At 40.1% G+C, this 26,139-nt stretch overlaps 1 protein-coding gene, 1 long non-coding RNA gene and 1 pseudogene across 2 annotated transcripts; 1 reads left to right on the forward strand and 2 right to left on the reverse strand.

Moving 5' to 3' along the window:
• Positions 1–7,972: 7,972 nt before the first annotated feature.
• Positions 7,973–11,140, reverse strand: LOC148736074 (uncharacterized). Its single transcript, XM_088752129.1, has one exon. It carries the CDS (start codon positions 11,112–11,114, stop codon positions 8,646–8,648), a length of 2,469 nt encoding a protein of 822 aa, XP_088608255.1. The 5' UTR covers positions 11,115–11,140; the 3' UTR covers positions 7,973–8,645.
• A 2,464-nt stretch (positions 11,141–13,604) lies between these two features.
• On the forward strand, positions 13,605–26,138 carry LOC148736075 (uncharacterized; annotated as a pseudogene).
• Positions 14,500–18,146, reverse strand: LOC148736076 (uncharacterized). Its single transcript, XR_015998437.1, has 3 exons — positions 17,492–18,146; positions 14,950–15,072; positions 14,500–14,879 (listed from the first exon to the last, which is right to left on the reverse strand). It is a non-coding gene; the product is annotated as an uncharacterized LOC148736076 (long non-coding RNA).
• Position 26,139: the final 1 nt, after the last annotated feature.

Raw genomic sequence — 26,139 nt, forward strand, 5'->3', positions numbered from 1 at the left:
GAATCATTGGCTCTGCCCATAAATGGTTTGCGTCTTATCTGTCTGGCCGAAAACAACGTGTTCTCATAAACGATCGATCATCAGATGATTTTCATTTGAACTGCGGTGTCCCACAAGGCAGCTGTATGGGTCCTATTTTATTCATATTATACATATCTCGACTATATCACGTGATCGCTAACCATCTCCCCTCTGCTCACGGATATGCCGATGACACACAACTTTATCTGTCGTTTAGACCCAATGACATATCTTCGCAAGACCACGCCATAGCTGCTCTTGAAGCCTGCATTTCGGATGTCCGCTCATGGTTGACTTATAATCGCCTGTTAATTAACGATTCTAAAACCGAATTCTTAGTTGTTGGTTCCCGCCATCAATTATCAAAAATCGCAATTGATTCCATCACAGTCGGTAATTCTACCATTCAGCCTCTCAACAGTGTTCGAAACCTGGGTTCCTGGTTTGACTCCAATATGTCCATGTCCATTCACATTGGTAAGATCTGCAGCAAAGCTTTTCATGGATTGTATAAAATTCGCCAAATTAGGAAATTCCTCAGTCCTGAGTCCACTAAGACTCTTGTTCACGCATTTGTGACCTCGCATTTAGACTATTGCAACTCCCTTTTATTTGGCGTACCCAAGTACCAGACAGAGCGTCTTCAGAAGGTGCTCAACGCCGCTGCTCGACTAATTTTTAGGATTCCCAAGTTTCACCACATCTCGTCCGCCTTATATAATCTTCACTGGCTTCCTGTGGCTTATCGCGTCCATTTCAAGTTGTTACTTTTAATTTATAAAGCTTTAAATAACCAAGGCCCACTATACATAAAAGAATATCTGCAGCCACACAGTGTCAAGGGTCATCAGCTACGTTCCTGCGATCAGGGTCTCCTTAAGGTCCCAAGAACTAACTTTAAGACCTTTGGTGATCGTGCCTTTGCCCGTTCTGGACCTTTTTTGTGGAACGAACTGCCGCTTGAAATTCGAAACAGTCCAAGTGTAACGATTTTTAAGTCAAAGCTTAAGACATATCTATTCAAGCTGGCTTACAGTTTGTTTTGATATTTTGTCGTTTATCATTTTAATATTTGTAGTTAATAATGTTGTAAAGCGCTTTAGAATATTTTATAATTTTAGCGCTTTAGAAATGTAAATTATTATTATTATTATTATTTACAATTTCAACTTAGTTGACATAACCAAATAAATTTTATGGTTGCATTGATCTTATTGTGATTTTTCAGAGCGCTAGCGCTTATCGCATCAAGTCCTTCTTTCCGTGCAAATACAAGATCAACCGTTCCCAAATGTCAAAGGCTGTTTGTAAGGCTAGCTGTTAGGACTGCCCGGAGTTTTGCATTAGAAAAACAAAACGTAGATTCGTATAATGCACGATCCTCGCAGTAGATAGCGCTATTTAAGCAATAGCGAAATTCAGACCTGAAAAAAAATCAGGCCTGTACGGGACTCGAATCACTGACCTCTGCGATACTAGTGCAGCGCTCTACCAATTGAGCTAACAAGCCAACTGGGAGCAGGCCGTTAAGTTGATTCGTAATAAACCCGTGAAAGTGATAAATTTGTATAATTGCTATACGTGCGAAATTCTTGGAGGCATATTAAGAGGCACTCTCTGAAATAGCAGTATCATCAAGCACGGAAAGCTTCAAGGTGCTCAATGCAGGCGTCAACCATGGATTGTAGACGTATTTTTTGTAAATAATTACGTCCGCTTTTTGTGCATTGTTGTGTGGAATTTTCGAAAATGTGTATATTAACGTTAACTTGACCGGCTGTACTAGAAAATCGCCGAAACCTCAACATATTTTTATATTTCCATACTCCTCTACCCTATTTTAGTTAGTCTGAATAAAAATATCATTGGGAAGAAGTTTGAATTTAGCGCTGAACCGGGATAAAACTTGCATAATTACGGTCATATGGGAGACAAAACAAATTCCTCAAACAAGATATTTGTGGAACGACGAATAATGCAATTTGTGCCATTTGTGAAGATCTCATGTAGAGATGAAATAAACAATGTTTTTTTAATATAAGAGAAACTCGATTTTTCTTTTTTGAAGATCGGCGCTGTTAAAAACGGGCCTTTGAGCGCTGAAGCGATTTTCGTTTGGAAAAAAGTTAGTGTACAATATTTCGAAAACCCAAGGTGGTTCCGAATACTTTTAGACTTAGACCATGGTCAAAGTTTGAAAGAAATCGACTTTTTGAACCGAAGCTATCGGACCGCTTTTACAGGGACTGCCTCTTAAGTATAACTTGGACTTAACAAAGTCTGCAGTCTGACAAACGTCCATACAAACAAAAGTTGTTAGCTTAAAGTTTTAAGATATGAAACTAATTCTGCCATATCAGAGGGCGAGATAAAAATGCTAAAGAGAAAAGAAAAGGAAAGAAAATAAGAGGGAGAAAGATTTGGAGCAACAAGTTTTTTTTCAGAGGAATATGATTAAAAATCAAGAACTTCCTCGCCCCGTCCATCAGAGGTCCCTTTTCGAAAGGGCCATTTTTAGCTTCCCGAGTTTCTTAACCCTTATCACGCTGACTTCGAGCTCTGGTTACAGTCCCTCAAATTGAATTTTTTTGCGCAATGCATCTACACACGACAGGTGTTCTTTTTACCAGCACTGAAAGCTTAATTTTACCCTCAGATCCGCAAAAACTTTATATCAATTCAAAGCATTAAAAATTTCCTTTTCGATAATGTTATTAAATATTTGGAGCATAAATTGCTTTCAAAATTTAGCTGAGATAACGTTCTTGGAAAAACTTGACAAACATTACACGTTAATAAAGAGCAGCCCTTATTTCTTACCCAGATCTTCATCGACCAAGCGGTTGTAACCTTCACGGTAGGATCTGAGTACGGAGTCTAGAATGGCAACCAGAGTTCAGCCTTGGCTAAAAAATTTCTGTAACTGTGGCAGCATTTTTTATCAATAGTTGCAAGTCTGCTTATTTCTCAAGTCATTACATAATCAGCTCCTTTTTGTTCTTCGACAAGGTTGCTCATAACACGGATGTTACGTGGTTTCTACATACCGATACCAATATTGCCCGCTCATTGACCAGAACATTACGAATTCATCATCTGGGACTCCAAGCATGCGTGATGCACTAAAGTCAAGGCAAGCCAACCGAGTTATTCCAGAAGACTATGAAAAGGATGACACCCCCTCCTCATCCACCCATCCCCCACTCCCACCCTTTCCAAGAATCTGCGGGCAATAAGTTGTCAGCAAAATCACTTCTCCTACCTTGATGCTTCATTGACCTGAAAACGTGAGGTAAAACCTAGTTAGGGCGAGGAGGAGACAGGTTAACGTGATGGAAGAATGCTGAATGATGACAGGCGAATTTGTGATGGTAAGATTTTCTGTTGTTTAACTCCTGAAACTTCATTTCTGGACTAGAATTTAGGTGGTTGTGGCTCAGTTACCTTTGAAATGGAAATCGATAGCAACTTTTTGTTCCCTTATTTTGGTGGTAGGTTTTACTAATCATCGTTGTAGTTTTATCTCTTGAAATGATGGAATTGATCAGTGTAAGAGTGAATTCACTTACAGACAGATGCCATAAAGTTACAACTGTTTATGAGACGATCCCAATGATTTGGGAAGTGTGTAAGGTTGTGAACATGTTTGTTTCTAGGGAAGCAGCGGTGAAGCAACCTTGCTTTACTAATTATTAGCTGGACAGAACGGTAACCTTTTGTTTATCTGTCAAAAGAGAGTTAATGGTAAATCGTTCGCAGTGTTTTCTTGTAGCAAGGAATTTTTAGAGAGTAGCAGAACGAGGGATTTATAGACTTATTTACTACAACGCATTCAGTGCTATAATATACACACATGCCTGTTTTACGGCCATGTGTTACCCTTTGGAACAGGACATACATTAATGCCGTTTGCACTTTTCATCAGCTGGCAGCAAAATTTAATTTTTTAAAATCATATTTTTGTAACCTACTGCTTATCTTTTTACTTTTATCTTGGTAGAGGTTTATGTCTGTAGACATCGATGAATTTGATCTAGCTAAAAAGACTCGATCATTGCCGTCAGATTTGCCCGAATATTCCAGGAAGGCAAAAGCGTTCGTGTGAAAAGAGTTTTGAACTGAAGAAAGATGACTACGAATGTGACGGTAATTGATTTAATGACTTGTTTAAAAGCACAGACGAGTTTCACAAAATTGTTATTACTCGTGGATCTTACAAGTATAAATGTGAACAGAACTTGTGCTTTTCTAATGGAAAATGTTGGAGTATTGCATATATTGTAAAAAAAAACCTCTTGGAGCTGGGGGCTAATCCTTGAAATTGTTCTATTTTTCTGCGTTTTTACGAAACGAACTAATTCAAACAAAATACGACAACTGTGCTGAAGTGATGAAGAAAAATTGCAGGTGAGTCACTTATCATATAAATTCATCGTACACTTTCAATATCTACCCAAGTTTGGAGAAGAACGAGACAGCCCATACGCCACACCTACCTGAAGCGCCAATCTCAACAGGATACAGAAAGCAGGACGCTGTTCAGTTTTTACTTGCAAGCTGGAAGAGTAAACCTCGTATTCAACAGGGACATCTTGGGTTAAAATGATATGGAAAACATGATGCATATAAAGCTATTCTAAGGCACCTTACACGAGTGCTATGCGATTCCTTGCGCCTTTAAAGCACCGTTCGTGCAGATCAAGAATTTTCACGGGAATGCGACAGCAAAGTGTTATAATTCAACTTGCGAGCGATTAATTGGCCAGACGTTCTCCAACTATTGAGATTCTCATATTTGACTGACCAAAAGTTACAATTCTTGTTTTTCCGTGTAACTTTTTCCAAAACAATTTCACATTTTTTCGTCATTTTATTATCGGGCTCTTAACATCTTTCTTCTTCTGTTTACACACAGCAGGTTTGACATTAATTACGAGTTTAGTTGATAAATTTACGTTACGTACAGCAACATTTCAATGCCTTCCCTCGTTTTTCAACAACGACATTGATTGATGTCCTTCTTTGTATACTAAGATACTCGCCAAACATTAGATTAATTCATTTATTAGACATCTCGTTTATAAGGATCTGGATATCAACAATGCTATGGGTCCTTTGTGAGCTTTCTTTGGGCTGCAATACAATTTTATTTATATTTGCGCTGTTTGATCGGGCTGAATTTTCTCGTCTTTATTTTCTTGCATCAATTTTTCAAATCTATCAACTGTATCAAAAGCAGGAAAATCACGTTTTGCCTGATCAAGTTAACCTTTGGTGGTATATAAATTCAAGATATAAATTCTCACAACATCCTTTTCCTTAGTTTTCCCCAGATTTTTTCAAGTATACGGTACAACCAGAATTGTATTCTCCAACGTGAATGTCTCACTTACCCGTCTACCCAAGCTCCTGCTGCACAAAGCACTTCAGCAGGTATCATGGGAACAAACCTTGAAATTTTCATTAATGTCGTCTGATGAATCAACAGGCCAAAGCTAGCCTCACTGTGTAACAGTCCTTGTCACACCGATTCAAGGCACGTCTATGTGATTGGCAACAAGTGCATGACTGTCCCAAAAGAAACGTACCCTTAGACGGCTCTTGACACTCTTAATAAAGTTTAACTACTACTACTACTATATACTACTACTACTACTACTACTACTACTACTATCCTTTCTGCACAATCATCAAATTTTACTGTCTCTGCTTCCATCTACAGGTAAGAACCTATTCTGTCATCACGAAAAAAACCGTTTCACCCCTGTTTAAGATAAACAAATGAAGAAAAGACCATAGCGCTCTTCAAAAAAATTAGTGTCATTAGATTAAACATAATGCAGAAAACAAAGTAAATATACTTTTGCAAAAAAAATGAAAACAAATTAATGAACAGAACGTTACCTTCGCATTATAAGGTTGTCATTACCTGTGCTAGTATTTATGGCAATAAATTAGCATAGTATATGCCGAGATAACAGGGTTTTCCTATCATGCAGAGTCCAATCTCTCCACTATATCCTCTCTTTCGCAGCTGTCAACGTCGTCCTTTCGAAGAATGTTTCAATTTCTAAAAGTCCAACTCAAAGCCATGTTCAAAAAACACAACTGTCCCCTCAAGCCTCTCTGCATCAACGCTTCCGAGTATGTCCAGTCAGCAGATCACTGGATCGCCTAGTGCCACATAGATGAAATATACATCGCCTCCAACGGCTTCATCAACAAGTAAACGCACAGTTGTCTCTTCGCCCGTCAGGAAGAAAATTTTAGCGTCAAAAAATTATATTAGTTCGTAATTGTTTTCTTCCTCCCGGTGAAATTAACTTGATTTCTCTGTAAAGAATGCCAACTTATCTTTTTTAAGATATGATAATTTGCAATAAAGCAAAGATTGACTAATTTCTTATACATCATTCAGACCGAGGAAGACGTGATAGGTTTAATAGAGTGAGTCAGTAACAAAGAAAAAGCAATTGATTGTGTTCCTACGGACTTCCTCGCCTTCGTTTTCAAGAAATTCATTATCAGTTTTACCCCAACAAATGCCTTCACGCGTCTAAATGACATTGTGCTGATGAATTTACTCTCCTTACTCACTCTAGCTGTTCAGAGTCTCGTGATGTCTTTGTCAATCGGTAAGTCACTTTTCATTTCTTTCAGTTCTTTTCCAATTTACAAGACGGTCACAATCATGATTCCTTCTGCAAAGAAGCAATTCAAACCCAGATTAACTGAGATCAGACAGAACACTTTTGCGTGTGGAGAAATATGATAACAGATCATAAAAACGCTGTACAAGAGACATGTTGCCTAAGGTGTTGTTTCGTGGAATACAGAACAAATTGCAATAGACGATAAGTTTTCGTTTATTTTAAAAATCAATCACTTAAGTTTACCAAAAATGTAGGTTTAAAGGAAAATAGGTCCGCCACAGCTACCGAGTCACCACCAACCCGACTAGTTGAACAAGGCAGCAATGGTTGGAAATGGGCTTTGATTTTTGCGGTTTAGTGGTCATCGTCATAATTGTTGGAACTACATATTGGTAAGATACCGTCTGTGTCTATCTAAAGGAATCCATTTATTTACCTATTTACGTCTTAAAAACTAAAGATTCTGACTTCTTTTTCTGCAATGAACTGTTATCAACCTGCGAAGGTTACTTCGTATCTTTTTTGGCCTCAGTTGCCTAGTGAAGGCCAATTCGCAACTTGAATACGATTTATTGCACCCATACTTCTGGAAACAAATGCCCTCTTAAATTTTCCTTTCTCCCTAATCATGCGGTTTCGTTAGCTCATTTGGGGGTAGCACCTAGCTATCTCCTGAGAGGCTTAGGCTACCTACCTTCTAGCCCTTAATTTCTTTTCTCAAACCTCCTCCACTGCGTAGACGGTAGTTCTAGTTAACCGATGAGGTAGATCACATCTTTTGAAATTTAAGAGGGCATTTGTTTCCAGAGGGCATTTTCCTTTCTCCCTAATCATGCGGTTTCGTTAGCTCATTTGGTGGTAGCGCACAGCTATCTCCTGAGAGGCTTTGGCTACCTACCTTCTAGCCCTTAATTCTTTTCTCAAACTTCTTCCATTACAGGAACGGTAATTCTTGTTAACCGATAAAGATCACTTTTTCTCAATTTTTTTTATACTGTTCACGGTGACCCCGAAAAGTAACCTAGAATAAAAGGCGGGAAACAGCGAGCGATTCTCATTTTTAAGGAAATGGCAAAGGATTTGTAACCCCAGCAGAAAATTAACTTTTGTGATATACCAAACATATCCGAAATGAACATCTGCCAAAACAAAACCTTTTAAAAGCATTTAGTTGCACAATAATCTTATGTGGTCGTTATATTATATATCATTCAACTTCGGGAGTAGTAAAAAGTCCCACGCGAAATCGTCACAAGATACCTACTCTCAAGTAGGCGTAGTCATGAAAAGTCTGTGTGTGTCTGTGTCTGTGTGTCTTTATTGTTCAAAAGATAAAATTACATATCTTATGTTACATCTAATACAGGAAGTACACTTTCACAAAGCTACATTATACTTAAAAACAATTCTATTAAAAAATGTATTCTTAAAACGGTTTGTGCGAATAGCGGGCATGACAGGGGATTTATTTCTCAAATTATACCTCGTGATCTTGGTCTCAGGGAAATAGGCTCTAAGAGGATGGCTCAGGATAGTTGAAACCTTGCGACAAATTTTGTGATCTTGCGTTTTAAGTAAGTCACCTATCACTAATTTCTTAGATATGTATTTACGTTTAAAACAACGATCTAAAAACTGCTGGGCTATAGTTAGCTCTGACTCAGAGGCCCCATGCACAGATAGAGCATAAGTGATATTAGGTAGGACAATGGAATTAAATAAAACATCTACTTCTGCTTGGCTACATCCTTCCTTGCGGAGGCATCTGATAACGTATAACCCTTTATTAGCTTTACCTAACTTTTCTTTTAGGTGAGTACTGAATTTGCAGTTCGGCTGAAACGTGAGACCAAGAATGGTTATTGTACTAGTCTGAGGTATGCCAAAAATACTTTTGTAGGCCTCGGCAGTGTGACCTTTTTTATACATAATAAGCTCTTTACATTTAGTAGAATTTGAATTCATTCTATTTTAGCTTGCCCTCTGTAAAAACTGATTTATTAAGTCTACAGAGTGATCTTTATAATAATATACCGGAGCAATAATCGTACAGTCATCAGCGTATTTGAAACCAAGTGTCTCGTTCCCTAATTTAATCTCCAGATCGTTAAGAAATATATTGAACAAATAAGGTCCTGAAACACTACCCTGGGTTGTGCCCTTGTTAACTGTTTTCCAATTACAGACATGATTCCCGAAAATAACTCTTTGTTTTCTATCTCGCAAAAAACCTAACCACCAATTTATGATATACGGGTTAAGTGGTAAACTCTTAAGTTTCTCAGCAAGGAGTTGATGGCTCACAGAGTCAAAGTCCTTACTGAAATCCATCGCGAACATCCGCACTGCCTTGCACTTGGGATCATCAAGAAACTTGCAGATCTTATTCTGTATAAGTAGCAGAGCATCTGTGCAGCTCCCTCCTTCTCTATACGCGACTTGACTATTCAACAGCTGTTCTTCTACCGGCCTTTGGGCGTGAATCTTATAGACTGCCTTTTCCAGGGCTCTTGCTATTACAGGGGTTACGTTGATCCCCCGGAAGTCCCCTCTTGCCACTGGAACATCAACTTTTGGCAGTGGGTTTATACTTGCCCTTTTCCACGATCTAGGCCATTGGTGCGTAGCGAGAGACAAATTCCATAGCTTAGTAATGATTGGAGTGAGGATCTCCGCATGGTCTTTCCACACCCAATACGGAATTTGGTCAGGACCAGTTGCAGTCTTCTTTAGGGTACTCAGTGAGTTCCATACATATCGTTCACTAATTTCCGGGACTTTCACCTCAGGACCAATTTCAAGTAACGCGGGCTCAACGTAATCGCCATCCGTACACAGGTCACCGAAATACTCGTTCAAATCTTGAGCGGTCTCTCTATCCAGCGAAACGTTTGTGGACCGCCGGCGTTGAGATATCAAGTCTACGTTTTTCCACCATTCTCTGCTCCCCATTTTGCCCTCCAGAAGCATCCTTCTGTTTTCGCCAATAACCTTCAACACATTTCTACTAAGCTCTCTATGCTTATTAGTACGTAAAACAGAGATGCGAGACTTGCTACGTAGCATGTATTTAACTAGCGGTGTCATCCAACTTGGATCACGGGACGAAAGGGAAACCGTTCGTAAAGGCATGCACCAGTTAATATTTGCCAGGATCTTCAATTCTAAGATGTTCACAGCTGTTTCGATACTATCTGCCTCCAAAACATCATCCCAGCATTCTGATGCGAGGGCAAGGTAAAGAGCTTGCTTCCTATGCTCACGACAATCCCTAAATTGCACTTTCTTACGAATAGGCTTGAGTTTCTTGCCCGCTGGAACTATAAATCCAATGTGATCCGTCTTAATCAGCATCTTTATAGATAAAGCTTTTCCGAAGAGCTCTGGCCTATCTGTAAGACAATTATCCAAAAATGAATCCCCTCGTGTTGGAAAATCCACTAAAGCAGTCCAACCAGTAATGCGTTTAAGTCTCGTGAGATCAAGGTGATTGAGATCGCCACCGCAAACAATAGTAGCGTTTGGGTGATTATCCAGCATTGTGTCAAAGACATTAAGAAGATAATCCATTAAATCGCATTGCTGGTATGATGTCTTCGGGGGGTGATAAAGACCAGATAAAAGAATGTAATTCCCACTTGGCAGCAACACAGTCAGGCAAATAAACTCGTATAAATTAGAACGATAAACATCAATAACTGAAAGATTACTCCTTGTATAGATAGCAACACCTCCCCCATTCCTTGGATCGCATCCAGACCAAATCCTATCCCTTCTGAAGATATTATAACCCGAGATATTGACCACCGTATCGGGTACCTCAATTTTTAAATGAGTTTCCGACACAACACAAGCATCGATGTCATTATTTCTTAAGTCGGCCTCCAGAGCCACAACCGCTCGCACCCGACTAGTTGTTTTCCCCAAACTACAGATGTTAATAAACAAAAGTTTAGGGACAGAAAGCTGACCAGAACTAACAGAGGTGTGTTCGCGGGACACCACTTGTTTTGGTACACTGACGAGATTGCTAGGGTTTCGTCGTTTTTCAACCCGCAGCCGGGGAATAGCAAACCCACTTTCCGCCCTTCGTCCAATGACGACAGAAATATTCTGAATGGATCTCTCCTTCACATGCTGAACATTTTTTCTAAAACCTCCCCGATTACCACGAAACCTGAGCAGCTGTAGTTTCTTAAGCGTCTCTAAGACAGGGCTCGAAGGTTTACCAGATTTCTTTCTCAAACCGAGTAAATAGTTTCTTCCATAACATGGAATCTTACTTTCGTCCGACCAGGTTTGCTTTCGTAGATCATAGCTCTTTTCTGAAGAAATGGGACCAGGGTTCGTCTCCACATCCATAAAAACTGTAATGTCTATCGTTAACAGGGAGCAATCCGTCGCCGCAAGCAGTATATAACCATGTTTAACCCATTTCATGATAGGCCTTCGAAGTCTATCATGGCGGTGCATTCTTGTTGAGTAGCACTTACGAGCTGAGAAGGAAATTCCAAAGACGTCGCAACCAACCGAACTTTTTCCTCTCCAAATAGGCTTGAGAGAGTCAAAGTCATTTCACCATTTGCAGTCAAACGTGGAACATGAAAATGGCTTGGAGAACGTGAGTTAGTTGATGGCACTTAACCTATTACCTTCTGGAGTCTGTGTAATTTAATTATCTAGGAAAATAGTGTGAACTAAGAATTAGTCTTTTCTTAGAACTGTTTTGACTTAATATCCTAACTTGCGATGAAATAAGACCACAGGTGGTGAAAGGTTGCTAAGAGGATTACTACGTGGGTTTCACCACGATGTGAGAAAGTCAACTTCAGTTGGTTGAATCTCGCTATGTTTTAGCTGGGAATTCCACCAGTAAGGCCCTCTAGTATTCAACAATACACGACTAGAACTCTTATACAGTTAGATAGTTAGATATAACATAGAAAGTTAGACATAGAGTTTTTATTAGTTATGGGCTATAGCTTTTTGGTGTGACGTCATCAGGATTTGAAAGTTTGTAGAGTTTTAGAGCATTCTTCATGATCAATTTTATTTTGATAAGACAGGTATTCATAAAAAAATTCATTAATTAATTTTCAATCATTAATAAGAGAGCGATTCTGAGAATCCTTTCAAACAATATCAAAGGGTCAACAAACGCCATCTGAAACATCTGGAGCTCATAAAGAAATCACTTTTGGATCCGTTTGCTATTTCAAAGCAAAGAAATGTTTTCGATCAAAGCGTGTGCTTTGTTCACCTGGGATTGGGAGCTATAGATGACAATTTCAAGTATGTCCTAGGTAGCGTGACGCACTGAAATAACAGCACAGGTGCATTTTTCATGTACACGAGTGCAACATTGCAAAATACAAATGAGCTTGCGGGCTATCAAAATCTCGTCTGTCTTGATTTTCTGTGATACTTTTTTCATGTAAATTATCAAAAAGCAATAAGATGATTTCGCGTGTAGTTTTGTGTAAATAAGCACCCGTAAAATTTTCAGAGACTACGGGCTGGTGCTTTGTTGTCTTTGAAAATTTGCTCGTGCTTATTTACACCAAGTTGTACTCGTCATTACTTGTCCAGAAATTAATGATTCATATTTTCATTCATTTTTTCGCCCCCTTGTAAGAACGTGATTTAAACAATAACAATATATAATAAAGAATTAGTCCCTCGAAGTAAATGGTAGAAATGATTTCTGTAGGAATGAAATTTACATGCTTTCTTTCGATAAATAAACTGTGCGCAACGTACTGAGCTTGCCCTTAATTGTATCAGCAAAAAATAGAATGATATCAAGATTTTAATTTATTCGAAGAATGAATTAGAATTTTGCGCCTATGTTAAGATTTGTGCTAACAGTTGGGAGATATTTTAAGTGAAAAACTTTGGATTAGCTTATTCCAAAATGGCGTACGTATTTATTTCTACAATTCACATGCTTTGCAATTGACAGGAGAGGAAAGGAACCTTAGCTACATATGAAAGTTTGTAAAAAAAGGCTGTGCCCCCATCTAGATAGAACTCTGAAGCTAATGGACCGATTTTTACGCCATTCAGATTTATCGAACCATGTAGACGAAGAGCAATTTTCAATTACAAGTCAACTAACAAGCTCTCGAAAGTAATTTCCCATTTCATTACAATTAAAAATAAACGCAGCAATTAAAAACAGCAGAGAACTTTTAAGCTTCCTTTCTAAATCCCCTATCTACACAGAGATGCCTTCGACCGCTTATTTAATGTTTTAGACTTGAGTTGTTGGTGGCAAAATGCAAATCAAACAAAGATCTTTTATTAAGAAAGGGCGTGAGTTTCTAAAGGAACTGTGGTACTGCGTCGGTGGGGGTAACAAGGTAATTTAGTCTTATCAACCAAGATGATAATGTAAATTGGCCACTGTAAAGGTTTAAAAGCTGACGTTTCGAGCGTTAGCCCCTCGTTCAATCCGCTCTGACGAAGGGCTAACGCTCGAAACGTCTGCTTTTAAACCTCTGCGGTGGCCAGTTCACTTTATCAACTTACAGAAATTACAAAAATATCTTTTATTGTTGGACTGGCCTTAAATTCCATTTTGCAAAAGTCACCAAAGCAACAATGGATAAGTATCACATTGACTTGTGTAAGATCAAATCGATTTATCATCAAGCGCATATGAGTGAATGTCACAGGTCGTTTTCTTGAAAAACAGAAGCGCATCATTAATCGAAGACCAATTTAACTATGGTAACCATGGTGCGCGTGAAGGCAGGTGGTACAGATAAAATATATAAAAGAGTCCGACCGTCGTTTTCTTGGAAAGAGCATGTGCGTCACTTTTCGAATAATCAATTTACCGTAACCATGGTGCCCCTCAAGGTATAATTTATACGCATGAGTGATATCGATAACTGTAGATCATTAACTACAAACTGCAACTCAACGATGTCGGGTAGCAGGAGTACGTGGGTTTTTTGGTTCCTGTTAATTGTGATCCATATCATCTCCAAAGGTAAGTAAAAATGTACTAGTTCTATTTGCGATTTGCAAAAGCATCTTGACATTATCTCGTCCCAACAAAGATTTACCGAAGAAAGTTTTAAGATGACCGTTGCGCTTGAGGACGCCGGCAATCTAGAAATGCCGCAAGCAGAAAGCGGAAAGAACATGTTGTCGCGTCTACGCATTGTTCATAATTTTTTAGGCAGTCCTGCTTAATCTCTTGTCGCCCACTAAGGTTCGGCTTTAGAAAGCTTTCAAATCTGAAGAGTAATCCCCAAAACGAGTTTGAAATAAGGAGCATCTCAGAAACAAGAAACATGGCAGCCAAGTCTCATTAATGAAATCAATCAATTTGTCGCAAGGGAAGAGATTTGTTAAACAATTTAACTATAGAGAATTGCGATAAAATCTAAAAGTTTAAAAAATTAAAAACCATCTTGGTTTAAGAAAAATGCGACGATGTTTCGACGTTCGCGTAACGTCATTATCAAGTCAGTAACGCGTGAAATGAGAACGAATATAAATGTAAAAGAATCCCTAAGAGACACGGATAACAAAATTGAAAATATGTAAATAACAAATAATTCACACGCAGAGGGTTAGGGATTAGGGTTTAGGGTTAGGGTTTGGGGTTAGGGTTGTGGTTGGGGTTTTGGGGTTAGGGTTAAAATTAAATATTTGTACCGCGCACGTTTACGAGAAGGCTTTTTATGAATAGTTTAAACCTAACGGTCATCCAAGATGGCGCCTAATCCTCCCATTGGGAGTGTCCAAGAGGGCAAACCAATGTACACAATAAAACAAAAAAAACGTACATTTCAATAATAATAAGCTTTATTTTTGTATTCTCATCAGTCTGCATAAAATTCTTGTCTCATCAGTCTGTGTAAAATTCTGTCTAAAAAATTATTGGACTCGTGCGTAATATAACGTAGGTTCTCTTTCAACAAATGTCGAAAGAGAATATTGCAAAATGTGGTAGTATAACTCTCTGAGTAGTTGACGAAATGCAAAGTTTAATGGGCCTACTAGATATTTATGCTCTTTAGCAAATACTTTTGTCGCCTCCATAACTTCTTTAGACAACGCATATTTAACATAATAATATTCTGGACATGTAAAGTCGGGAATCTAGTGCCATAACACTACAAATGTGTAGAGCAGCGTGTCATAGATGAGCTTGTTCTCACCAAATTTTCTAATAACTTCGTCGGGGATCTATAAAGATAACAGTAAGGTTACAAAAATAAGTATAAGGCGGAGATATTTGAAAAGCTAAACGACTCACCCACTTATGCAATTCTTTTAAGAAATTTTAACGAGGAAACGCTTGCAATTCTTTTGTGGCCCATTTGATTTCGACCTCCAAGTGGGACATTCTCTAGTTATGCAGTCGTATTTTGCTAGCTAACTGCAACAAAAAAAAAGCACCACGTTAGAAATCTACTAGTTTTAAAAACATTTGATACTTTCATGTACCTCTGCCAAAATGCCACCCGGTACATGAGCTATGCATCTTTTGCCACCTATGAGCCCTAAAATTTCGTCATCCATTCTCTCGTCTTTCTAGGACTGCTTTGGTTGACGTGAACACATTTTTTTTGGTAAACCGTCTTTCTCCACGACCAACCCTTGTTTTCAAATGAACGCTACAATATTCAAAATTTTTGAAACGGGAAGGGATATAAATACTAATCATTTTACCCTAAGGGAGAATTAGGCGCCATCTTGGATGACCGTTAGGTTTAAACTATTCATAAAAAGCCTCCTTAGGAGGACTTAGAGCGGTTTTCAAGGATAATAATTCTAGTTATGAACAACTATTAGAGAAGGCAGATCTGCCAACACTACTAAATAGTCGCTTACAGGATCTGTGCATACTTATGTATAAAGTGAAACATAAACTGTGCCCTGCATATATAAGTAACATCTTTAAAGAACCAAATAGTAATTACAATCTGCGGCAAGCAGATTTCTCTATACCTAGGTATGAGACAGTCACCTATGGCAAGCACTCTATTAGATATTTAGGGCCTAAGCTATGGACAAAACTACCCAAGAGTATCAGGGACGTCACAACCCTAACGTCGTTTAAAAGCAAGATACGCCAACTCAATATAAGTGAACTTTTAGATGATGGCTGCGCAGGCTGTAGCCTTTGTTCATTTTGACTTCTGTGTGTTTTTACTATGAATTTCTTAATAAGTTAACTATAGATATTTTATCTACTACTGTATTTAGTTTGTATATTCTCCCCTAATTGGTGTCCCCAAATTAGTAAGGGATTCGTTCCCTGGCTAGACGGTTCTTTTGACGCTTTAATAAAGTTTCTACTACTTCTACTACTACTACTACTACCTCCTCGTAAACGGTATGAATATTTAAAGTGCTACTGAAACGAAATTTTCGTATCTGAAATATTTGTTCTAACCTGTAGTTTTGAATATGCTGATCATCATGAGATAAATTGCTTTGGCCAAAAAGAAGCGAAAGATATCTTTTTTAACCGTTCAAATCAAAAATTTTACACAAAACCATGTCCGGGCCCTGGTACCGAGCGAAATGGATTGATGACGTCACTGGTTGTGTTCACTCCGATAGCGTGGTTTATTTCACTCACTGTTTGTTTGTATTCGTGGGCGAAGGAGATGGCAGATATTGAAGTTTTGTCAAGTGAATCTTCTTCTGAACGAAGCGAAGTTGTCTCCAGTAGCGAAGACGAAGATGGTGGCGTAAAATGGGGTTGACAGGCTTACACGACTCCCAAGCGTGTGTTTAGAGTAGCCTATTCAAAGTTTAGCCCTCACGAGTATGTCTTTGAGCGACCGCCCTCTTTTGTAAGATACGAGCAGCGGATTTTTGTATAGTTCGCTCAGTAGTGGTCGTGTTTCTATTAAATGCCAGTTTTTTATGAGAATTTGCTTTATGTGTGGCACTGAGTACGCACATCAGGGATTGCGTCTTTTTCGAATCGTTCGCCTTAGTAGATGTACAGCTATTTTTTTGACTGTCTCGATCGTTAAGTTGTCTTGATTGCTTTCAGCTTGCGTCACGCGCGCTGATTCGATCGTACTACAGTTCTTAGTGTTCAGTGTTCCAGCCGTTTTGGTTGTTTTTTTTTTCTTTATTTCGGTATTAAAACGACCGATTTCACGTTCATAGAAGCACATGATCGCCTTTAGTGTTTCTTGCTCCGCGTTGTTAAGGATTTGTTTTATCTCATTTTTGAAATCCTCGTCTGCTCTTATTTTAGCCCTCGCCCTATATTGTAGGGATTCTGGGCATGTTCTGCGAGGCATTTGGTACAGAGGGATTTGGGTTCTGTCCTGGTGTACCGGTTCACAAGGGAATTACCATTGTTCTTTCTTTGTTTAGGAGTCATTGGTTAGCTGTTGTGTATTGTTAGGTCTTTTGTATCGACTCTTGTGAACCGGTACACGAGGACAGAACCGGGATTTGTTCGTTATCCTCAGACTTGCCGAGTAGATCATCTTCAGTGGCGGTGTCGTATGAGGCTTCCATGTTTTCTTCATTCTCTGAATGCCATTGCTTTGGCTCGGGGCGTTTAGTAGCCCATCTACCGTCTTTCCACATTTTCTGTAGATGGTCAAGCAAGACCACGGTTTCGATCCTAACCCTAACCCTAATCCCTAACCCCTCTTAAAAAGCCCCTCGTGAACTTACGCAGTATGAATATTTAATTGGACCCTAGCACATGGACCCAGGCCCTGCAGAAGTTGCACGGCCTTCCCGTTTCAAAAATTTTTGAATATTGTAGCGTTCTTTTGCAAACAAGGGTTGGTCGTGGAGAAACGCCCTAAATTACTTACAACATTCTCCAATAGCTTTCCCGGAATGCTGAGAAGGGAGATAGGCCTGTAGTTTCCACAGTCGAGGGTGCTTCCCCTCTTGTGAAGACATTTCACTTGTGCTTTTTTCCACTAGCTGGGGAATTTGCATACGAAAATACTTCTTTGAGCCAGTGGCATAAAGCAATCCAAAAATGCTTCTCCAATAAAGCGCAGCTCCCCGCTGGACGTATCATCAAGTCCACTCGCCCTACCAGGTTTCAAACACCTCAGAGAAGATTTCAAAAGATCTCTGTTAAGGGCTGTGTTATAAGGAGAGGCACTGTTATTTCTTGCGGACTGACGAGGAGAGTTTACTGAAGAATCTTGTGTTGATTTCGAGAGAGATTTTCCAATATTGACAAAAAAGGAATTTAAAGCGTTGGCCTTTGATGTGTCGTCTGAATGAATAACTGCGGAACTATCTTCAATCGGACCGATATTTGTAGTTGTTCGTTTTCACTCGAAAGATCTTACTGTCTTCCAAAAATCTCCAGCAGAGGTTGTCTCATTAAATTTTGATAGCCAATAATTTGATTCCGCTGGTCTAAGGAATAGATATTCTAACTATGTGTTTGAGTTCTGAATAACCAGGCTTTTTTGTGTGAGTCGTCGAGTCCAGCGAATAGAATGTTCTACACCTTTGGTTCCTTTATGCTATGTTGACTGTTTAAATAAACGGTCAATAGGGTTACGTCGTATCATAAAATCATTATGTTCGTTAGCAGGGTAGAGGTTTCACCTGCTAATACCAGTGTCTATAGACCGCAGAGTTCATAATTAAAATTAAATGAAGCATTTGTTCAGTTGTTCCTCAGATGTCTGGGAACTATCATTTGCTATAAGTCTGTTATCATGAATTACTTTAAACATGAACTGTATTTGTATCAGCGTTTTTCAATAAGCACTATGAAGAAACGTCAAGAGGATAACAGCAGGAATCGCTGATATTTTCATTGAACAGGGCCCATATGTTGCGTTGCTTAGAATTTCTATGTGAATCAAGAACCGAAAATTATGCGGAGCAAAACAGATGCGGCCATCCAAGTACTTCATGTTTATTTAATGCAGTTTTTAAGTTTGCCTATGGGTAATGCCTAATTAAGATCTTGATAATACCTCGAAAGTAAAAAGGGTCTATCTTCACTTCACAGTAACCCCAGCTCTTTGGCCCACTTGAGAAGCGTTTAAACTAAATTAGGATTACAATTTCGAGTAGAAACTTCGTCATTAGAATGAAATTTAAAATTTCTGGCCTTGCCTTGCATCCATACGGGAATTCAGCCGAGCCAAAATCTTGGAATGAACGTGCATCTCGCACAAAACCATCATTGACTAGCCTGAGACCACAGCGTTCAATTGTCCAGAAAATGAAATATTTTTAATGAAGACTCATAGCTCAAAAAACTCGGCTGAGAATTCAATGTGGTCTCACATGAATACCATCGTAGTATATAACTTCCAATAAAGCTAAATACGAGCTTTGTCTGCTTTCCTGTTTTGCCCAGATGACCTTGAACTTGTTAGGATTTGGGATGAACCGTTTCTGTACGCCTTCAGTTAACTAAGGTTTTCACATGTTTGTTCTTTGTATTTGTTGCAGCTTCCTCCCAGCTGGTGACAAATGATCACAAGTATAAGTATTTGTCATAGATGTCTGCATTAAAAGCAATCTCTAAATTTGTTTTATGGTTAAGTCTCGTTTTAACTAAGGTAATGGTAACAATTTAGTGTGCTAGTATGAATCACATTTTTAACTTCTATCACAGCACGAAAACGCAAATTGACTTCGGCTTAAACGCGAAGTAAATGCAGCGTAAGTGGATTTACTTCGCGTTTAACGAAGTAAATCCACTTCGTTTACGCGACTTTACGCTCACGTAAACGAACCGCAAAGTTAACCTTTACGCTACCTTTAATCATGCCGTAAAGGTGCGTAAATGAACACTAAAACGCTTGACGTAAAGTTGGCGGAATTATGACGTAAAGCCGGTTTTAATAATTTTGGAACTCTATCAAGTTCGTCTGCGAGTATTCTGAGATCTTCATTACTGCCCCACGCATTTGTAGTCCATCTTTGTCCTACTGCCCCTTCAGTACAATAGCCTCAGGTGTTCACGAAATATGTGAGTATGATGGAATACCGAGGATGATAGCTGTTGATAATAAGAATAATAATAATAATAATAATAATAATAATAGTAATAATAATAATCATGATAATAAAAAATCATTTTAAGGATTTTAAAAATTATAAGAACGATGATGATAGAGATGACGATGGTAGTAATGGCAAAAGATAAGGAAAAGAAAGGGTTAATTTTACTTTTCTTTTCTCTTTATTCGTGTATCCACTCTTCATATCATATGTGCTAATCTTCCTAGAATCTCAAACAATCTAACTTTCGAAATGTGCCCCATTCTAGAACTCGCCCAAAAAATATGATTTGGCATACTTCCTGAGTTTGAGAATTCTTGCTTTAAGGAAGAAAGTGCTAGTAAAATCTTGGAAATTAGCTGGGTGAAGAGCATGCATGTTCTAACGTTAGATTTTGAAGGACTTTTAAGGAGCCAGATAAAGTACCAGGGTCATCTACTAGATCCTTTAGACTGCTATAACGTCAAACTTGGAAGGAATTGTGTTAAGTAAGAAAACTTGTTAGTGATGAGCTCTTTAATATATGTGAGCCACCATCCTGCATGAACACTCTCCTAAACCTTTAAAATGGTAAACTTTCGAAAATACGTAATATATTCCTTAATATAAACCAAAATTTCTATGCCCAAATTTAAAAATACTCAAAACCTGACCTCCCAATGCCATCAATATTCCTGTCATTAACTGTTTCGTATTGTCATCCATTTGACAGCATTTTCTAGTTCAGAATCCTTGTGTACTTGCCCTCGTGGACGTGAGTCCAAGAAATTGGAAAGTTCTTCATGGCTACATGGTCCATCAACTGGTGGAAGGAGTGCTTCCCAGATCCTGACGTCCTCGTCTCATCTCAAGTCTGATATTTCTTCTTCATTTGCTAACGATTCGTGGTGGGATGAAAGTAATTCGCACCTAAATTTCTTATCCTCGACCACAGTCAGTTCCAGAGTTTCTGGCTCTTCGTTATGCTACTGTCCCTACACCACAATAGCATCGAAGTTTTATCAGACAGGTGAGTACTACTGTTATTAAGCAGAGTTGAGTAGTTCTTAAAGCAATATTTACCGTTACTATTGGCAGTGATCGTTTGAGTACGTTATGATCAACATTTGGTAATAGTAGGTGCAATTTCGTTTTTGATGCATATTGACTCAACTTGAATTTTTCTTTTTTCTTTTTCTGATGGAAACAGAAACCCTGATACTCACAAGAAAATTCTCTTCCTAACTTTTTCTTTTGAATGAACCTTTATGTAAAGTATTCATTGTGCTGAATTCTTTTAGTTTAAAGCTCTCACATCTGTAGTACTTCGAATCTTTTGAGACACAATTTAGTTAAGCATTTCCCTTTTTTATCCACTGGAATCTTAACCAGCAAAGAACATTTCGTCTCTCTTAAATTATGATACAAACATCATTGTTTTACAGTTAATACAAGGTCACATGACAGTTCAACCACTACCAGTAGTGTCACTGGATTCCTAGGTTCAAGCAGCTACGGCCAGTCTGTAAGTTCGACTATCGTAGATTTGAGCGCCCATCAAAGTTCAAGTCAAATCAACTACAGCCCCTCTTCAGTTTCAAGGGGTACCAGTCATTTTATGTCATCGAGCCCAACTATTCGAGAACAAAAAATATCACCGACTTCAAGTGGCACTAGCAGCAGTGCGTTATCAAGTTCGTGAAGTCCTAGTTATAGTATATCACCATCTTCAATAAGTCATATCTCTCGTTCACCATGGTTCACAGGTAGTTTAGGTGCATCAGCATCAGTAAGCTCAGGCAGCCACAGTGACAGAGCATCACAAGATTCAGCTACAAGCAGGCCCTATATCTTATCCATTTCAAAAAGTAGCGACTACACAACCTCAATAGTTTTATTTAGTGGTAGGCTGAGTATTTCACTAGATCCCAGTAGTAGAGGCCTGGACATCTCATCAACGTCAAAAAGCAGTAGCTACCCTACTTCTACAGGCAACATCGTTAATAGCATGAGAAAAAGTAGCTCTAATATCCAAGTAAACATTTCCCCAAGAGCAACTGGAAGCAGTTTTAGTGTTTCACCACGCTCAAGCAGCAATAATGCCATTGTCTCAAAGCGTTCAAGTTGTAGCAGCATAAGTGTCGCACTGAATTCAAGTAGCGGCACCTCCAGTACCTCACAGGGTTCGAGTACCAGCAGTCCCATTGCCTCACAGAGTTTAAGTATTAGCAGCTCCACTGCCTCACAGAGTTTAAGTAGAAGCGGCTCAAACCTCAGCTCAAGTGTCTCAGTGGGATCAAATAGCAGCAGCCTCATCGCCACCAAGAGTTCAAGTAGCAGCAGCTCCATTGTCTCACATAATTTAAGTAGCATTAGCTTTACCAGCAGCCCCATTGTTGCACTCACGTTAAGTAGCAGCAGCTCCTACATTTTACCAAGTTCAATTAGCAGCAGCTACAGTGTCCCACTGAGTCAAAGTAGCAGCAGCCCCAGTGTGACAATAAGTTCAAGCAGCAGTAGCTACATTGTCACACTGATTACAAGCAGAAGCAGCTCTATTCTCGCCTCAAGTTCAAGTTGCAGCAACTCCAGTGTCTCACCAAATTCAATTACCAGCAGCTCTAGTATCACACTAAGTTCAAGTTATAGCGGTTCCACTATCTCACTAAGTTCAAGTAGCAGCAGATACACCCTCGCCCTAAGTTCAAGTAGCAGCAGCTCTGTTGTGGTACTCGGTTCAAGCAGCAGGAACTCTCGTGTCTCAACAAGTTCAATTACCAGTAGCTTTAGTGCTGCACTGAGTTCAAGTAATAGCATTTCCAGTGTCTCACTAAGATCAATCACCAGGAGCTCCACTGTTGTACTTAGTTCAAGTAGCAGCAGCTACACCATCTCATCAACTTCAGTAAGCACTAGCTCCATTTTTACAATGAATTCAAGCAGCAGTAGCTCTTCTATTCCCCCTAGTCCAAGTAGCAGCAGCCCTGGTGTCACCCGAAGTTCAAGTAGCAGCGGCTTCACTCTCTCTCAAAGTTTGAGTAGTAGCGGTTCTATCGGTGTTCTGAGTCCAAGTAGTAGCAACTTCCCTGCCGTACTGAGTGAAAGGAGCAGTGGCTCCAGTGTCGCACTGAGTTCAACTAGCAGCAGCTCCAGTGTCTCACACAGTTCTAGTAGCAGCAGCTCCATTGTTTCACCTAATTCAAGTGGCAGTAGCTCCAGTGACTCATCGATTTCAAGTAGCAGCAGCTCCAGTGTTGCACTGAGTTCATATGGCAGTAGCTCTAGTGTCTCATCGATTTCAAGTAGCAGCAGCTCCAGTGTCTCATTGAGTTCAGGTAGCAGCAGCTCTGGTGTCTCGCTGAGTTCAAGTAGCAGCAGCTCTAGTGTTTCACCGAGTTCAAGTAGAAGCAGGTCCAGTTATGGATTGAGTTCAGTCAGCAGCAGCTCCAATGTCGCACTGAGTTCAAGTAGCAGCAGTTCCAGTACCACTTTGAGCTCAAATGGCAGTAGCTCCAGTTTATCATCGATGTCAAGTGGCAGCAGCTCCAGTTTTGCACTGAGTTCAAGTAGCAGCAGCTCCAGTGTCTCATTGAGTTCAGCTAGCAGCAGCTCTGGTGTCTCACTGAGTTCAAGTAGCAGCAGCTCCAGTGTCTCACATAGCTCTAGCAGCAGCAGCTCCATTGTTTCACCGAGTTCAAGTAGAAGCAGTCCCAGTTATGCATTGAGTTCAGTCAGCAGCAGCTCCAATGTAGCACTGAGTTCAAGTAGCAGAAGTTCCAGTACCACTTTAACAACAAGTAGCAGTAGCTCCACTGTTTTATTGAGCTCAGATAGCAGCAGCTCTGGTGTCTCACTGGGTTCAATTAGCAGCAGCTCCAGTGCCTCACATAGTTCTAGCAGCAGCAGCTCCATTGTTTCACCGAGTTCAAGTGGCAGTAGCTCCATTGTCTCATCGATATCAAGTAGCAGCAGTTCCAGTGTTGCACTGAGTTCAATTAGCAGCAGCTCCAGTTTCTCACATAGTTCTAGCAGAAGTAGCTCCATTGTTTCACCGAGTTCAAGTAGAAGCAGTTCCAGTTGTGCATTGAGTTCAGGCAGCCGCAACTCTAGTGTTGCACTGAGTTCAAGTGGCAGCAGTTCCAGTACCACTTTGAGTTCAAGTAGCAGCAGCTCTGGTGTCTCACTGAGTTCAAGTAGCAGCAGCTCTAGTGTTTCACCGAGTTCAAGTAGAAGCAGTTCCAGTTATGCATTGAGTTCAATCAGCAGCAGCTCCAATGTCGCACTGAGTTCAAGTAGCAGCAGTTCCAGTACCACTTTGAGTTCAAATGGCAGTAGCTCCAGTTTATCATCGATGTCAAGTAGCAGCAGCTCCAGTTTTGCACTGAGTTCAAGTAGCAGCAGCTCCAGTGTCTCATTGAGTTTAGCTAGCAGCAGCTCTGGTGTCTCACTGAGTTCAAGTAGCAGCAGCTCCAGTGTCTCACATAGGTCTAGCAGCAGCAGCTCCACTGTTTCACCGAGTTCAAGTAGAAGCAGTTCCAGTTATGCATTGAGTTCAGGCAGCAGCAACTCTAGTGTTGCACTGAGTTCAAGTGGCAGCAGTTCCAGTACCACTTTGAGTTCAAGTAGCAGCAGCTCTGGTGTCTCACTGAGTTCAAGTAGCAGCAGCTCTAGTGTTTCACCGAGTTCAAGTAGAAGCAGTTCCAGTTATGCATTGAGTTCAGTCAGCAGCAGCTCCAATGTCGCACTGAGTTCAAGTAGCAGCAGTTCCAGTACCACTTTGAGCTCAAATGGCAGTAGCTCCAGTTTATCATCGATGTCAAGTGGCAGCAGCTCCAGTTTTGCACTGAGTTCAAGTAGCAGCAGCTCCAGTGTCTCATTGAGTTCAGCTAGCAGCAGCTCTGGTGTCTCACTGAGTTCAAGTAGCAGCAGCTCCAGTGTCTCACATAGCTCTAGCAGCAGCAGCTCCATTGTTTCACCGAGTTGAAGTAGAAGCAATCCCAGTTATGCACTGAGTTCAGTCAGCAGCAGCTCCAATGTAGCACTGAGTTCAAGTAACAGAAGTTCCAGTACCACTTTAAGAACAAGTAGCAGTAGCTCCACTGTTTTATTGAGCTCAGGTAGCAGCAGCTCTGGTGTCTCACTGGGTTCAATTAGCAGCAGCTCCAGTGCCTCACATAGTTCTAGCAGCAGCAGCTCCATTGTTTCACCGATTTCAAGTGGCAGTAGCTCCATTGTCTCATCGATATCAAGTAGCAGCAGTTCCAGTGTTGCACTGAGTTCAAGTAGCAGCAGCTCCAGTGTCTCACATAGTTCTAGCAGAAGTAGCTCCATTGTTTCACCGAGTTCAAGTAGAAGCAGTTCCAGTTGTGCATTGAGTTCAGGCAGCAGCAGCTCTAGTGTTGCACTGAGTTCAAGTGGCAGCAGTTCCAGTACACTTTGAGTTCAAGTAGCAGTAGCTCCAGTGTTGCACTGAGTTCAAGTAGAAGCCGTTCCAGTCATGCATTGAATTCAAGTAGCAGCAGTTCCAGCACCACTTTGAGTTCAAGTAGCAGTAGCTCCAGTGTTGCACTTAGTTCAATTGGCAGCAGCTCCAGTGTCTCACTGAGTTCAGGTAGCAGTAGCTCTAGTGTCTCACTGAGTTCAAGTAGCAGCAGCTCCAGTGTTGCACTGAGGTCGAGCAGCAGCAGTTATAGTAACGCATTGAGTTTAAGTAACAGCAGCTCCATTGTGGCACTGAGTTCAAGTAGCAGCAGCTCCAGTATGTCACCAAGCTCAGTTAACAGCAGTTTTAGTGTTTCATTGAGTTCAAGTAGCAGCATCTTCAGTGTATCACTGAGTTTAAGTAACAGCATCTCCACTGTCTCACTGGATTCAATAAGTAGTAGCTCTAGTGTCTTATTGAATTCAAGTAGCAGCAGCTCCAACGTTGCAGTGAGTCCAATCACCAGCAGCCACGGTGTTGTACTGAGTTCAAGTGGCAGCAGTTCTAGTGGCGCATTGAGTTCAAGTAGAAGCAGCTCCATTGTTGCACTGATTTTAAGTAGCAGCGGCTCCAGTGTCGTATTGACTTTAAGTAGCAGCAGCTCCAGTGTTGCACTGGGTTCAAGTAGCAGCAGCTTCAGTGTCTCATTGGGTTCAAGTAGCAGCAGCCCCAGTGTCTCATTGAGTCCAAGTAGCAGCAGCTCCACGGTGTCACTGAGGTCAAGTAGCAGCAGCTCTAGTTTTTCGCCGATTTCTAGTAGCAGTATCATATCAAGTTTAGTTCACAGTGTCTCTCCAGCTTCGAGTAGTCCAATTGTCCGTAAGTGCTATGCCACATGTAAATTTTTTCCTTGAACAGCGTTACCTGCACTTCTTAGGGTCGTCAGTATATTGCTATCTCACAGTGCTATTTGTTGCATATATGTTTCAGGTAACACAAAAGTCATTTCTTTGGAGTTGTGCTTAGAAAGCGTTCATTTTGTTTACTTTACTTCCTTTAACAACAGTTGAA

Source organism: Stylophora pistillata, chromosome 3 (genome assembly GCF_964205215.1).
Source record: "Stylophora pistillata chromosome 3, jaStyPist1.2, whole genome shotgun sequence".
NCBI lineage: Eukaryota > Metazoa > Cnidaria > Anthozoa > Scleractinia > Pocilloporidae > Stylophora > Stylophora pistillata.

Excerpts from the sequence above, each read along its gene's own strand:
- LOC148736074 (XM_088752129.1), bottom strand. The coding sequence starts at position 11,114 with ATGAAATGGGTTAAACATGGTTATATACTGCTTGCGGCGACGGATTGC.